The 16,184-nt window shown below is 37.8% G+C and overlaps 1 protein-coding gene across 4 annotated transcripts in view; it reads right to left on the bottom strand.

Moving 5' to 3' along the window:
* Positions 1–10,053, bottom strand: part of Usp47 (ubiquitin specific peptidase 47) — a 105,867-nt gene extending 95,814 nt beyond the window's left edge. For 2 of the 4 annotated variants that reach the window (XM_015477634.2, XM_015477633.2), the window contains exon 1: positions 9,795–10,053. In XM_015477634.2, coding sequence (XP_015333120.1) covers positions 9,795–9,833 — 39 coding nt within the window. In that variant the 5' untranslated portion in view covers positions 9,834–10,053. The remainder of the gene's footprint in view (positions 1–9,794) is intronic. The other 2 variants (XM_048788343.1, XM_048788341.1) reach the window with 2 other exon arrangements.
* Positions 10,054–16,184: the final 6,131 nt, after the last annotated feature.

The raw sequence follows: 16,184 nt of genomic DNA, 5'->3' as shown, positions 1-16,184 counted from the left end.
TTTTCTTTCCAGCTTGGGCTATCACGGGGTTCTTGGACTTCTACTATTCTGGAAATGCTTGAACTTCTCTCCTCCAGTTTGGCAAAAAATGGAGTATCTAGGCACAAGACATACAAACATTTTGTGACTAATCCAAAAGTGGACGTAAAAAGGGATAGGAATCCTAAGAAAGAACTTAAAGCATATCTTTCATACAAAAACCAAATTTCACACATTTAAAGCTCCTTAAAATCTGTAGAATAATAAGAAATATTTCATAATATTCACTCAGGACAAGGGCAAAGAAATAACACATGAATGCAAAATAACACATCTGGGGAACAGCAACTAATGCAGTGGAATGTGGTTCAACCAAAATTGACTTAGGCAGAAGACAAAAACATTAAGTTAGGAATTTCTGGTTAAAGACAACAGGTTAAATACAAGCATTCATCTCTGATGCTTTCCAAAATATTTCTAAAATAAGAGTAAAGAAATTTTTTAAAGAGCATAAGCCCATAAGAAACAGAAACACAACTTTAGAAGCTGGAAAGAAGAACAAGAGTTAACGTCTTATTGCAGCTGAGAAAGTCCAATCCCACATATCCTGAAGGAAAAATCAGACACCTGATTTATATAATTTAAATCAAAAGACCAATGAACTCCCTAGATAAGTAGTTAATTCCAGAGTTAGGCCAGTCGAAGTGAAGCATTATGTGGTACCAGAAAGCAAAGAAGTACTCAAAAAGCAAGGCTGAGGACACAAGACAACCAGAAAGAGCTCCCCTGGCCAAACCTGGGAAGTTTAAATAACAAAATAAAAAACAGTATTGGATTTCAATCCAAAGAATAAAATAAATATGTTAATTCTGTATTAATATAAACTATTAATAAGAGGGGGAGAGCGAACAATTCCTTCTCACAGAAGAACTCCAATAACAAATGTAAAACTAGTGAGGAAAATATAAAATCAATAATGCAACTAATAATTACTGTAGAAAATATCCACAGATGAATGCTAAAATTAAAGGGTAGAAGTTAAGAATAAACAATTATCTGTGTGGTCTCAAAGTATTTAGTAATTATTAAAGGGAAAAATATTAACCACAATGGTAGAACCTAGCAGACATCACCTTAACCAAATGGTCAAGGTTGATAAACAGGATATAACAACATCATGTCCTTTTTCCCCTCATATCATGCACTGAGAAGTACTCACCATGTCTGTGATATCCTTCTCTTTGATTCAGAGTCATAAGAAAGCATCAGATAAACCCAAATTGAAAGCCTTTTCACAAAACAACTGACTAGTACTCTTCAAAAGTACCAAAGTCATGAAAGAAAAGGAAAGACTGAAAAGCTATCACAGGTAAAAGACAACTAAGGAACACACAACTAAATGCAATGAGGGATTCTGAATTTGATTCTTAGACATTAGTGGAAATACTGACAAAATCTGAATAAATTGTGTAGTGGAGTTAATAGTATTGTACTAAGGCTAATTCTTGCGTTTGAGAATATTCTACAATCATATAAGATGAATAAGAAAGGAGAAGCTGGGTAAAGGGTATACAGGAATTCTATTCTTTCTGCAACTCTTCTACTAAAAAGTTTTTTAAAACTCAGGAAGAGCCTCAGAAACTGGCAATTTTAGATACCCCAGGAGTGAGGCTGGAGTCCAAACAAGGAAAACAACTGAACTCTAAGAAGCAGTTAGAACCCCTAGATTCTTTCTACTCTTCAGTCCTTCCTGACAAAAGACTAAATAATTTCTGGAAAGCATAAAACAGGGTATACCTAAACTAGAGGACATCAGGCTCCGCTGAATTTGAAAATGTGTACTCAAACTAGGAAATGAGAGGGAAGTTTATCTGCATATTCAATGATAAGATCCGTACCCCCCTTTACTACTTAACTCCCAAGCTTGTTCCCTACTGACAAAAGATCAGCAAATTTTTCTGAGAAATCCATCCAGCACAAAAGAAAAAGAAAGATATGTCACTGGAAGCTATGGTCTAAATGGTTATGTCCACTCTCCCCAAATGTACATACTAAACTCTAATCACCAATGATATTTAGAGGTGGGGCTTTTGGGAGATAATTAATTATGAGGGCAGAGCCCTCATAAATGAGATTAGTGCCCTTATAAAAGAGGCATTAGAGGGCTGCCTTCTTCTCTTCCACCATATAAGGATACAGCAAGAAGCGCTGCTTTTTGAACGTGGAGCAGTCACCACTAGACACCAAAACTGTCAGCACCTTGATCTTGGACGTTCCAGTCTCCAGAACTGTGAGAAGCAAACTTCTTTTGTTTATAAGTCACCTAGTATATTTTAAATATCAGCCCAAACAGACTAAGACACTGGGAGTCTGCATAGAAATTATCCAGCTATATCACTCTACAGGTCAAATTATAAATACACACTGGCACTTTCAAGTTTTTAAGGCCCCTCTCTTAAATAAACAGATTTTCAAGGATCATCAAATATCTAAGAAAAGGGTCTAAGATGGCAGACAAAACCCAAAGCAAACAGAATAAAAGGAAATTTGGAGTAAATAAAGGACTACAACTGCCAATCTTTTCTGAGAAAGCATTGCATACATAAAACATATACAGAGTATGTTTTCCTTTTTTTTTCCTCAGAGAAAAAGAGTACTTAGAAATTATACATATTATAGCAGAAATAAAACCTCAATAGAAGAATCAGAAGTTCAAGTTGCAAAAGATCTAACAGAAAAAAGAGGAGAAAAAAGGAAATGCAAAATACATGAAAACAGACAATAAAATTAAAAAAACTAGTCATTAGGCCTAAAACCTAAACAATAAGAAGAGAGAAAAAAAGAAAATGAAGGTAAGAAAAATCAAAGAAATCATTTTAAAATTTTTTCTAAAACTAACAAAATAAGTTCCAAATTGAATGGAACAACCCTAAAACTAGTTGAATGGATAAAAACAGACCTATACCAAACTATATAATAGAGAAGGGCAGAACTCTTTAAACAAAGATTCTCCACGCTTCTAAAGAGAACAAAACAAAGTTTCAAAATAGTGAAAAAGAATTCTGATGTCTCAACAGCAACACGGTAGACAGCAGAAAAAATCCTTTAAAATTCTGAGAAAAAAATTATGACTGAGAATTCTCTTTGTAAACCAAACTATATCTAAAACAAGGGAAAAAATATTTTCAGATATGCAAGGTCTTGAAAAAATTACAACCCCATTAGAAAGCTACTATAAGTGGTCCTCCAAATGAGAAAGTAAACAAAAAAGGCACTAATATGAGACAGAACTAAAGGGAAGCACCAAGCCCCCAGAGGATAGTAAACCAAATCCAAGACAAACAACAGCTGCACAGAAGATGTAGATCCAACAAGTTTAGGTGGATCAGGTAAAAAGATGCTGGGAAAGTTTCTTACAATGTCAAAATTGTAAGATTTGGATATAAGAGGATATGTATACACTTGGGAGAGACTTTATGCTACATCAGGGCTTCTCAACAGTGGCACTGTTGGCATATGGAAGGATATGGGGCAGTGGGGGATATCTGGCAGCACACCTGGCTTCTACCCACTAGATGTCAGTAGCACACTCCCTTCCCCCTCCCCCAACACTGCCAAATGATGGGAGTTGGGCACCCAGTTGAGAACCACTTAGCTAAATAAGTATACAGAAAACTAAGTGAAGCAAATTGTAAAAACATTATTAACTCAGAGAAAACAAAATGTTATACAGCAAAAAAAAGATTAACAGTAAACCAAATGGGTCAATTGTGAATAGTTTACAGTTGTATGATATAAAAATGTACCCAAACAATTTACAATATGGCAATATTGGGAGGACTGTTAAGTATGTGTTGGGGTCATCTGCCATTAGATAATATCTTAAACTGAAAAATCAAGGAGCACTATCAAAATGTTAGTTTAAAATATGGAGCTAAATATCAAAAGAATTAAGCTGAAAGTGGTTGCCTTTGCAAAGCCCAAAATGAAGGGGAGGACAAATTTGCTGGGGACTCTGTTTTTCTAAATAGTTCTGAATAGTTATTTAGCTTTTATAAATATGTGCATGCATAACTTTAATTTAAAATTTTGTTTTTAAATAAATCGAGGCCAGATTATGACAGACTCTGGGACTGGTTAAGGCCACCTTGATTTAGAATCAAATAGCTATATAACTGAGCAAGTTACTTAACCTCTTTAAGCCTTAGTCTCTTCATTTGTAAAATGGATAATGAAGATTAACAGCTGCCTTAAAGGGCTGTCATAGGGATTAAATAATTTATGTAAACTGCTTAGCATAGTGTCTGACACATAGGGTTTATAAATAATACCTGTTACTCAATTTGTAATCATAGGGTAATAATTAGAAACTTTGAAGCAGGTAAGTCACAATCTCATCTATTTTAGAAAGTAAACCTGAAGTTGTAGGGAGGATGATAGGAAAGAAAAGAACCTGGAAGCACAGTGACCATTTAGAAGGGCTACATTTAAGTGAGAAAACAATTAGAGGCAGAGCCACACAATGATAAAGTTACTCATTCTAAGTGATGAACTATGTGAGAAAAAGAAAAAAAGAGGAATCAAAACAATGTTCCAGCTTAACCAAATAAGCAGATGGTGATGACCCTAACTGAAACAGAACAATAAGGGTGGTGGGGAAGGGTTGACCAAAAAAATGACAATATATGTTGGGCATCGTGGCACATGCCTGTAATACCAGCTAACTGGGAAGCTGAGGCAGAAGGATCAGAGTTCAAAACCAGCATGGGCAACTTGGCAAGATCCTGTCTCAAAATTTTTTAAGACATAAAAAGGACAAAGGATGAAGTTCAATGATAGAGTGACCCCGGGGTTCAAGTCCCATTACTGGAAAAAAAAAAAAAAAAAGACAATAACACCATGCAAATAACTACCAAAAAAACCCATAAAGCTACAAAACTATAATCAAGATAATCCAGACATCAAGAAATATCAACTGTTAATATTTTCTGTATTCTTTCAAATCTCTCAATGCATTTAGCTCTAAATTTTCATAATTTTTTTTCTGACAAAATTGGAATCATATACAACTCTGCATTCAGCTTTTTAACTTTACTAAATGAATATTTCTAATAATATCTGAAATACTGAATTTTATTAAACATTCCTATTTATGTTAGACACTGATGGGTATAACTTGATATGCTTCTTACTAATAAAGAAAGAATATCTCAAATTTAGAAAAAGGATCATTTTATAAGGATCAACAAATAAAAGAATGACCACTGTAATTTACATAGGAGAAATAAAATTAAAAGAATATTCATTTGATGTGTTTCATGATAGCTATTGATAAATGGATTTTATAAGAAAATCAGACAACAGAGATGAAAAATAAGTTAGTTATTATTTGAGGTTCTTTCAGTTTCCCTTATATAATTGTGAACTTGTAGTGAAGCTCAACTGAGTTACCATACACAAAGTACACATAACTTATGCCAATTTATTTGTATTGACATGTAAATAATGTCAATAAATATTGGTTATTACTGTCATATCATGACAAAAACTAGTTCTACAAGGAAGTAGTATTCACTGCATGGAAAAAAGCGGGGGGTAGGGGGGACACTGAAATATAAAATTTATATTTCTATTGGTTTCTTCCATTTTTTTTCTATCTTCTCTATATTTATATGCTCAATGCAGTTAAAGTATCATTTTAGAGGCATCAGTAAATATATACTTTATCCTTAATTATACTATAAGACACTTGACAGAATGAATAAGAATGAATGTCATCTATTCTAACTTTTCCCTATATGGCAGAGAATAGTAATATACACTGTGGGTACTCAAATGTTAATGTCACAGGTCCTTATTAGGACAGAGAATAATAAAACAACAACGAAGCTATAATCAAAACTGGGATACTAAAAGCAAGCGATCTTAAAGCCAATATCAATATACCACAACTCAGACATAGAACAGAGTGAAATAGAGAGGGAGAAAAAAGCTTTGTTGTTCTCCTCAATGAACAGACCACACACTCTTTGCTTTTTTTTTCTGGGTACAACAATTTAAGAGGAATACTAAAAATGCTGGATCGTATCCAAAAGAGAGCAACTGAGAAAGAACTAACTGAAGACACTCTGACTCAAAAATAGAGAGGGTGAGCTCTTCTGCTGTCTTCTTCCATTTTCAATAATAAGAAAAGCTATCCCTATGGAAAATGCTTTAAGATTTCTGTGCTATCCAGAGACAACTATCAAAAGATGCCAGTATAAATATCTCAACTTCTTTCAATACAAAAACTTAAAATAACAGATCTCTTCTAAGAAAAAGATGTTATCAGAGATTAGTCATGAAGTTGGAAAACAGCTTGCCAACTGTGCTATGGAAAACCTCCAAGCCAAGGATAATTGGTTGAATTCTAAGTTTCCTTATAACCCCATAACTAAATCAATAAATATTTACTGAATCTATGCTCCAGAAAGCATATCCATAGGTCTATTGTCCTAGATTTATAACATATACAAAATCAAAAAGTAAAGAGGGAGAAACATACAATGAGCTTTGCTATCAATGAACTCACAACAAATAGTATATTAAATGTGTATTACAATTTCAGACCACAACAGGTATCTTAAAATTTACTGCCAAATAAATTCCATTCAAAGCACTATTTATTAAATGCCAAATGAATTCTATTCATATATAAAGGTCTTCATGAGGGGAAGATCCTTAAGCTTAAAATGATCAGAAAAGCCTTTTTAAAATAAATGATATATAAGGTTCTTATGGAAAAATGTGTATGAAGATTTTGAACAGGAGGAGAGAAGTAGGAATGGGGAGAACAGTACAAATAGAAATGAAAATCAAGTTAGAGAGAAACCTGTTTGGCTACATTAAAAACTTGTTTCATGGGAAAAGAGATAAGCTGGGGAAGAGCAGGTTATGGCCAGAACCAACTGTACTGAGCCTTGAATACCAGGCTACGTAGTTTCAAATTTACCCTGCTTACAGTCTCTGTAGCAACTGTTCAACTCTGCTGTTGAAGTCATAGAAGATAGTAAATGATTGGTATGACTGTGTTCCAAACTGAAATTTCAATCTCATATATTTCCATGTGTTACTGATTATTGTTAGTCTTTTAATTTTCTTTTTCCTTCAATAATTTGAAAATGTAAAAATCACTCTTCACTTAAAGGCCATAGAAAAACAGGCTGTGAACTGGATTTGGCAGTGGGCCACAGTGTGCCAATCCCTATACACCAAGCTGCCTTCCTTCAGCAGTGCTCTAAGTACAACTGTCCTCAAGTTTCAGGGACCAGAATAATATATTATTCATCAACAACTACATACACGTACACAGGCAAGCACACACCTAATCAAGATCTAGATCCCAGGCTGGGGATGTAGCTCAGAAGTACAATGCTTGCCTACCATGCACCAAAGCTCTGGGTTCCATCCCCAACATCACAAATTGAAAAACAGAAACAAGCAACAAAACAACAACAACAACAGCAACAAAACCTTCCTAGATTGTTAATAATAACCACTACACTAGATGCAGGAAATTTTGAAATTTTAAGTTTGGTAGTTATTTTCACATGGTATAGGTACTTAGAGTAATAATGAACTATTCATATAAGGCCTCAAAGTTATATGAAGGGATCTATAGAATATAATTTTAAAAAATGGTAGCAAGGGACCTAATTCTAGTATTTGCTTGGCCATCTACTCATTATGTGACCCACAACTAGTCACTTTCAATCCTCTAGCCCCAATTCCCTCATCTGAAAAGTGAAGGGGTTTAACTTACTAGATGTTCACTATGCTCTCTTAGCTTTAACATTAATGATTCTATTACTACGGAGAAGATCCAGTCAGGGGATGACAAAAATCAAACAAAAGTGAAAATTAAGAATACAAAAAAGAATAGAAAGGCCTTGACTAAGTGAGTGGGCAGAGAGAATGTGCAGATTACTAAAATCAAGAATCGATTTTAAAAAAAGAATGCTAAAGAAAATCCAAGGAAGAGAAGAGTATGGCCAAAGAAAAAAAACTAGTTGGCTAGCTAAAAAAGGCATGGACCTCAAGTGACAGTCTTCAGATTTGAGAGTACTGTGTATGCTTCCAGAAATCATGAAAGGAAAAGACAACCTCAGATGAGAATAAGGAACAGAAAATAAAGGCATATGATCCAGAAAAAGTAGAAAGAAAACGTTATGATGAGTTTGAAGTCTCAGATAAGGGAATTAATCTTTACATTTCCATCAGGTGAAAGCAGTAGCATTGGGATCTCAGTTTTTACACACACAAATAAGTTCCTATGAAGCTGTATAACTGTATCAAGATTTCTATAAATCAGTTAGGGAAATAAATCTAATGGTGGGTTTCTTAAAGCAAAGTTCCACCTGTGTTATATTTTCTAATAATCAAAAAATTAAGAAAGGATTAACTCTACTTTTCATAAGAATGAAAACCAGCAATATGCATATCTAAAAGGAAATGCATGTTTACACCTTTCTCTTAGCACCTATCACTTCCTTCCTTGCATAAGAGTTACTTATGCAATATAAAGTACCTAACCCCTGATAGGAGCACTGGTTTTCCCTTTCTAAGTAGCTTAAAAAGCTACCGAGGCAAGATTTCTGATTAATTCATCTGTTTATCTGCTTTGCAGAGTTATAATGCTTGGTGAATAAATACTGACACAAAACTCTGCTTCAAAACAAAACAAAAAAAAAAAAATTCCTGCAAAACAACTATCACTATCCACCTGATAAAGCTGGGAAAATATTTGTATCATAAAGGTACATAACTTCAATAGTATTACTTTTGCATTGTGTTTGAGCTTGCTTATATAGCAAAGAAATTGCCACAAAGCAACTAAAAAAGGCCGAAAAGTTGAGGAATGTATGATCACTCGTAAACATAGTTAATTTCAACTCAACACGCGCCTCTACTTAAGATATATGAGAAATAAAAATCCAAAGCATTAGCCTGATGATCACCAGTTAAAAATACATGTTTGAATGCGCTGGAGATATTTATAAAGCCCAACAGAGATTCTATTAATATATTGAAATTCACTGGCCAGTGCAGGATTCTACCCTTAATCTTCTACTACTATTCAAGGGAAGCCAAAGAGTCAAGGTTTCTCCTATCACTTGCTTTTAAGAATTTAAGAAGTCACCCAAGTGGACATACACAACCCAAGGGTCCAAAAGTAGTTCAGCTCTCCATATGGTAATGCTCAGCTATCTCCTACCTTTACAGGCAAGTTCCATTTATTAATTTAAGGATCTCTGGTAGGCCCCGTTTAGGCAGGCCAATAGTACTACGAAGCAACAGAAGTTGAAAAAAGTCCTAACAGTAAACTCTGCCCTCCCACAGATCTCAACTTATGTGTAGATTTCAGAAGCCCTGTAAGCTATACACTGCCACTGTCAAAACCCGAAGAAGCACCGTCACCCTGTCGTGCCCATCGGCAAGTGTTCCAGAATGTTTTCTTTGAAATAATCTCTCTTGGCTCTACTTGTACAATGTGGACTTCAAAGGCCACCTTACCCCGCAGCGCAGGACCTGGCTCCTAGCGTCCGCTCCTTTATTTGTCCACCCCGCTACCCCGAGAGCGGTCTCGGTTCCCGACCGCGGACATCCAGCCGTCCCCCAACTGCTCGCCGCGCCCGTCTACACCCGCCGCACACCTCCTGAGTCGCCCACCGCCCGGCGCGCACTCCGGCCGGACCGGCGGCCAGCCGCTCGCCCGGGCCTGCGTAGCCTCGAGCGGCCGCAGGCCTCGGGCCTAGCCTCCGCCGATGGCCCCTCACCTCTTTCGGGACCAGTTGGTTCTCCTCGCCAGGCACCATCGCTCAGACTCTGGCCGCTCCTCTCCACCCTGCCGGGGGAGGGGGAGGGTGGCGGCGGCTCTCTATCTCAGGAGAGAAGAGCGGCGGCAGTCATCCTCTCCGCCGCCCGCGTTCCGGCAACCGTGGAGGCCTCAGCTTGGGCCTTAGACACCAGCGCGCAGTCACCGACCCCAGGCTCAGCCGCTGCCGCCGCCTTCGTCGCCGGCCCCTCCCCCAGCCCACTGCAATCAATGGAAAAATGGCGGCGGCTGCTCTCGCGAGAATTCGTCGAGTCGGGCGCCCGGCCCGGCGCCTGCTGCACAGAGTTCCCGGGCAGTTGTCGCTCGCTTTTAATCGCCTCGGCTCTTACTCGGCCCCTGGGCATACGAAACCGGTTGTGGGGCTACGTAAACGCTTTTCCTTAAACGAAAGCTGGGCCTTGCATACCGGGACTCCCTCTGCCGGCAGGGAAAGGATAGGCCCCGGAGTCCTCCGTGCCTTCTTGGACTGTTGGACTTCATGCTTATCAGGAATAACTCAACCCCAAAGCCCCTCTCTGACCTTATCACTGCTACTCTCCTCGCTCCTTGATTGCACAGCGCCTCAACATCAGCCCCTCTCCAAACACCCCTGGCCTCTTCCTGGCGAAGAGAACACCAGGAGCTACCTTCTGGCCTCTCACCAGTCCTTCCTGACTCTAGCCTTTGAGTCAGAAAGGACTGCGTTTTATTTGCCCTTCTTACTCCCCTAGAGGAGATAACACCCCAGGCCCAGGCCCATAAAGCACAGTTATCACTGCCCCCTCCCCCACTACATTGGAGAGGTGCTCCCCTGCCCCTGCCTGAGCGCTGCCTCCTCCAACAGGGCCAAGTCTGGGACTGAGAGCCCTTCTGAGAGTAGGGCTGCAGGATGCTGCAACCTATAATCTTTAAAAATGATTTTGGAGAACTTTAATCTTTTCTGGCAGTAAGCATTGTGCTATGTGTTAAACTAAACAAATGTGGAACAGTTATTTTTCCTAATTCCTATTTCTTGAATTATGAAGACTCAGCAAGGCATCCTTCATGAAGACTTCTATGAGTACAGTGATCTTACAGGATGAGATAATATAATCCTGCCCTGTTCCTAACACCCACAGCATCAACTACCCGTACCTGTGTTCTGTGTTCTCCAAAAATTTTTTGATTGTATGATAGCCACATATTTATGTAAGTTACATGCGTGTCCTGCTGTGTATGATGTTTTTAAACATTTGTGAAATGTAAAAAAATAATACGATGAAGGTCAAATAAACACTCATAATAACTTAGTTTTAAAAATATTAATGGTATAAAAAATCTATTACCCCTCAAACTTAAAATAATTAGTGAACTATGATTGACTAAGTTTAAAAAAAATCTTTAATACTTTGTGAAACAACTACTAAAATGTCTTATTGAACATCCAGGCTATTTCTGTACTTGGTAATAATGGCTGTTATAAGCTGAAACAGGTAACTTATAAAAATGTAGCCCCAGGGTTACTGCTCTTACAAATACAGGTATTCATTTTTATCAGTTCCATCAACTCACATGCAAAGATTTTTGTTGAAATTCAACTAGTAATTTTCCTTCTTTCCTAATTTCAACCAGAACATGTTGCATTTTTATATTTTTAATAAACAGGCTCAAAACTCTTTGAATACATTGCTCAGAAGATTTCTTAAGGGATTGAAAAATTCTGTCTTCAAGTATACATGTATGAGTTTGAAGGGAGTAGTGATCTTATCTTTATTTTAAATCTTGATCATCATGGATCTCTAAAATTAACTTTTTAAAATATTGCACTAAGATTGTGTATCTTGACTACTGAAATTTTGATGCTGCCTTAAATTTTGTGTCAGAGGTAAAGGACTCACTTGCCTTACCCTGGCCCCGGCCTTTAGCAACACAGATGCAGCATTTTTTTATACCAGATCACATAACAGCAGTATTTCCAAATCTCTTTTTTCAAAATATCATCCCCATTACTTGTGAAGTGGCTTTGCAGAACTCATGCTAGAAGTAGAAGTGTCATCTCTATCATTATCTTTTTGGTTAGACTTGCACCTTTCTATCCAACTCATGATTCTGATACTGCTTCCTCTCATGTTGCAGTTTAAACATTAGAGAAGCAGGCAGAGGCAAGCATATAAAACAGGGTTTATTTAAAAAGCAGTAACATAGACTTCTCCTGGGAGGGAGAGGGGGCTGTAGCTGGTATCCTGGTATCCCCAGAAGCCAAGTGTTCGCCCTTTTTTATATGTCCTAGGCTTCCTTTGTTCTCCTGCCCTCTTCCCCCATCTTTTTCCTTCCTGCAAACAGAATAGACCTAAGAAATGCTTGGTGGGATTGTCAAAAGGTGGGGAACTGGTGAGCTGGAGGGGGAAGGGAGCAGCCAAGAACACATTAATTAACAACCTTATGGCTCCCTATAGGGAGGGGCAATTCCTGGGACAGGTTATCTTAGCAACAGGTTGGAGCACTGGGAGGTTTTTGGTAAGGGTGGAGGAAAGGCTCTGAAGGAATTAACATTTCAGCCCTCAGGGGACAGTCTCTAACTTCCCAGACTCACTCAAAATTGGCCTCCTTGATCTGACCTGATTCGATTTACCTATCTATACTGACTGCCTGTCTAATTCTGGCTTCAATTCCTTTCCAGAAATCTTTTTTAGACACCCTCATTTTAGTAAGAGTGGATTTAATGAAATAATAGTGTAATTGTTAAATCTACTTAACTCAGCTCACATTAACCTGAACAAATCCCAATACACTGAAAAGAAATAAAATGAAAGAATCCGTGAATTATTCTGATGTTGTAGAACTCACACTTTTCACTACAAAATAATGAGATACCAGTGTTTATCTATATAACTACATATTGGTAAGGCTTAATTTTTTTTCTGGATTTATATAAACAAAACAAAGTTTTAAAACATCCCAAATTTAAATTTAACCTACACAGAATATTTAGTTTCCAAGTCTCTCCCATCACTTCTCCTCTATCTCGATAAGTTACACCATCATCAATTCAGTCTATCAAGTCCAAAACCTGAGACTCTTCATGTTATATCAATCCATGAGAATTTGTTACTGCTTCCACCTCTGAAGTATATTCCAAGTCCCGTCACTTCTCGTATATCCCATTCCATTCCAAGTCACTCCATCCTCTTTCTTGGATTATTGCAGTTGCCTCCTCACTGTTTTCTCAGCTTCAACTTTTTTTTTTTCCATGTAGCATTTTATTTTATTTTTTATTTGTTCTTTTTAGTTATACATGACAGTAGAATGCATTTTGACATATCATACATACACAGAGTATAACTTCCCACTCTTGTGGTTGTACATGATGGAGTTACACTGATTGTAGACTTGCCACCTTTTGTGAGTCAGCATCCACATATCAAAGAGATATGTTTTTGGGGATTGGCCTATTTCATTTACCATGATAGCCTCCAGTTCCATCCATTTACCAGCAAATGCCCTAATTTCATTCTTCTTTGTGGCTGAGTAATATTCCTTTGTGTGTATATACCACATTTTCTTTATCCATTCATCTATTGAAGGGCACATAGTTTGGTTCCATAGCTTAACTACTGGGAACTGAGTTGCTATGAACACTGATGTGGCCATGTCATTATATACTACAGTATGCTGATTTTAAGTCCTTTGGGTATATGCCAAGGAGTGGTATAACTGGGTCAAATGGTGGTTCCGTTCCTAGTTTTCTAAGGAATCTCCATACTGTTCCAGAGTCGTTGCACCAATTTGCAGTCCCATCAGCAATGTGTGAATTTATCTTTTCCCCACATCCTCGCCAACATTTCTTGTCACTTGTATTTTTGATAGTTGCCACTATGACTGAAAGGAGATGGAATCTTAGTGTAGTTTTAATTTACATTTCTCTAATTGCTAGAGATGTTGAACATTTTTTCATACATTTGTTGACCATTCTGTTGTTATGCCAGATTCGTGGGACCCCAGTAGACCTCCAGGAGCTGAATCCGATGCAATCACACAAGTGTCTTTATTGCAAGCTTGAGCCTGGACTCACAATCATTCCCGATGCAGCGGTCCCAGGGAGTGAGTACTGGTCCTAAAAATCATTCCATACTGCGGGAAAATCAAACAACAACTCTTAACATTGATTAGCACATTCAATGGCGGGAACAAGTTGGGTAGGGGTGATTGGTTAGTACAATTTGGGGATTCATTTGAACTGATTGGTTTAGGCCACGAGGGGTGTATGTGCTAAACTACATGGTTTCCCAACATGTTATCAACCACCATAAACTACTTGGGGGTCATCTGGCATTCCAGGTATTCCCCCCCCCCTCAAGCTGAGTGGAGGTTGCTAGGGGGGTTGCTATGGGTCCTCACCTAGCCTAACTGAGTCAGGGACACCTGGCGCCACAGACCCCTCCTGTTATTTACAGACAAACAACTCAGCAGGGTGGGTATGTGCTTAGGGTTTTTCCAAGGACAAGGGTCATGCCCCCTTCCTTGGACAGGCTTTGCTCTGAGGTAGAGGCTGGTTTCTCAAAAATGGAGTCACATTAGTTTCTCACTGTATTTCTTCTTCTGTGAAGTGCCTGTTCAGTTCCTTTGCCCATTTATTGATTGGGTTATTTGTGGGGGGTGGTATTTTTTTGAGTTCTATATATATCCTGGAGATTAATGCTGTGAAGACTAGCTTCTACTTTTTTTAATATTTATTTTTTAGCTGTAGTTGAACATAATACCTTTATTGTTTTTATTTATATGTGGTGCTGAGGATCAAACCCAGGGCCTCGCATGTGCTAGGCAAGTGCTCTACCGCTGAGCCACAACCCCAGCCCTAGCTTCTACTTTTAACACTCAGAATAAAATCTACATTCTTTGCCAAGGCCTATAAAACCCAATCTAGCCCATCACCTTACTTTACTTCTCTACCACTCTTCCTTTTACACCCATCCACCCAGCCACATATCAGTCTGGCGAGACTCAGAGGCCAATCCTCTGTCCTTCTAATGTCTTTGGGAATATTTTCCTTTCTCTCTTCACTTTAAAGTGTTCATAGGACAAATCTAATCAAAACATGCGGGGAGGGAGGGAATTACATAAACCCAGATTGGGAGACATTTCCAAGATACCTAATCAGTATTCCTCAAGAATCATATGGTCACAAAAAAATAACAAAACACTGAGAAAGCATCACGTCCTAGAGGAGACTGGGGACTTAAGACAACAAAATGCATTGTGCTACTCTGGATTGGATCCTGCAGCAGGAAGGGGCACTAATTAAAAAAAAAATAGTAAAAATCTATATTTGGTTAATATTTATGTGACAAAATCAATTTCCTCATTTTTAATTTTTTAAACCTAATATATTCACCTCATTTTTTTTAGTATTATGTACTTCTTTTTTTTTTAAGAGAGAGAGAGAGAGAATTTTTTAATATTTATTTTTTTTTTAGTTTTCGACGGACACAACATCTTTGTTTGTATGTGGTGCTGAGGATCGAACCCGGGCCGCTCTCATGCCAGGCGAGAGCGCTACCGCTTGAGCCACATCCCCAGCCCCTTCACCTGATTTTAAAAGCAGTTTTAGGTCCACAGTAAAAGTAAGCAGAAAGTAAGTGTTCTGGTACCTACACTGTCCACACACAGCCTGCCTACTATTGACAACTGCTACCTTAGTGGTACATTTGTTACAATTGATGAACCTACACTGACACATCCTTATACCCCAAATCTTTAATTTAAAATAGGGTTTTTGCATGGTGTTGTAAGTTCTATGGATTTTGATGAGTGTCTAATAGCACATGTACATTGTTGTACTATTAGGCAAAGTAGTAGCCTTAAAAATCTTGTGTGTCTGCCTATCCATCCCTTTCTTCCCCCAATTCCTGGTAAGCATGAGTCTTTTTACCGTCTCCCAGGTTTTGTCTTTGGCAGATGTCACTGTTGGAATGATCAGTATTTATCCTTTTCAGATTGATTTCTTTCATTTAGTAATATGTGTGTAAGTTTCTTCCATGTTTTTTCATGGCTTGATAACTCATTTCTTGTTAGCACTGAAATATCCCAACATCTGGATACACCACAATTTCATTTATCCTCTCATCTACTTAAAGACATCTGGGTTACATACAACTGAGAAATTATATATAAAGCGGCTCTAATCATCTATGTGCATGATTTTGTATCAGTAAACATTTGAAATTCATTTGAGTAAATGCCAAGGAGCACAATTGTTGGATTGTATGGTAAGGGTATAATTCATTTTGTAAGAATCTGTCAAAATGTTTTCTAAAGTGACTATACAATTTTTCTTTGCACCTACGGTGAAGGAGAGTTCCTGTTGCTCCACATT

Source organism: Marmota marmota, unplaced genomic scaffold (genome assembly GCF_001458135.2).
Source record: "Marmota marmota marmota unplaced genomic scaffold, marMar, whole genome shotgun sequence".
Taxonomy (NCBI): domain Eukaryota; kingdom Metazoa; phylum Chordata; class Mammalia; order Rodentia; family Sciuridae; genus Marmota; species Marmota marmota.
This window is presented reverse-complemented; position numbering and strand designations above follow the sequence as displayed.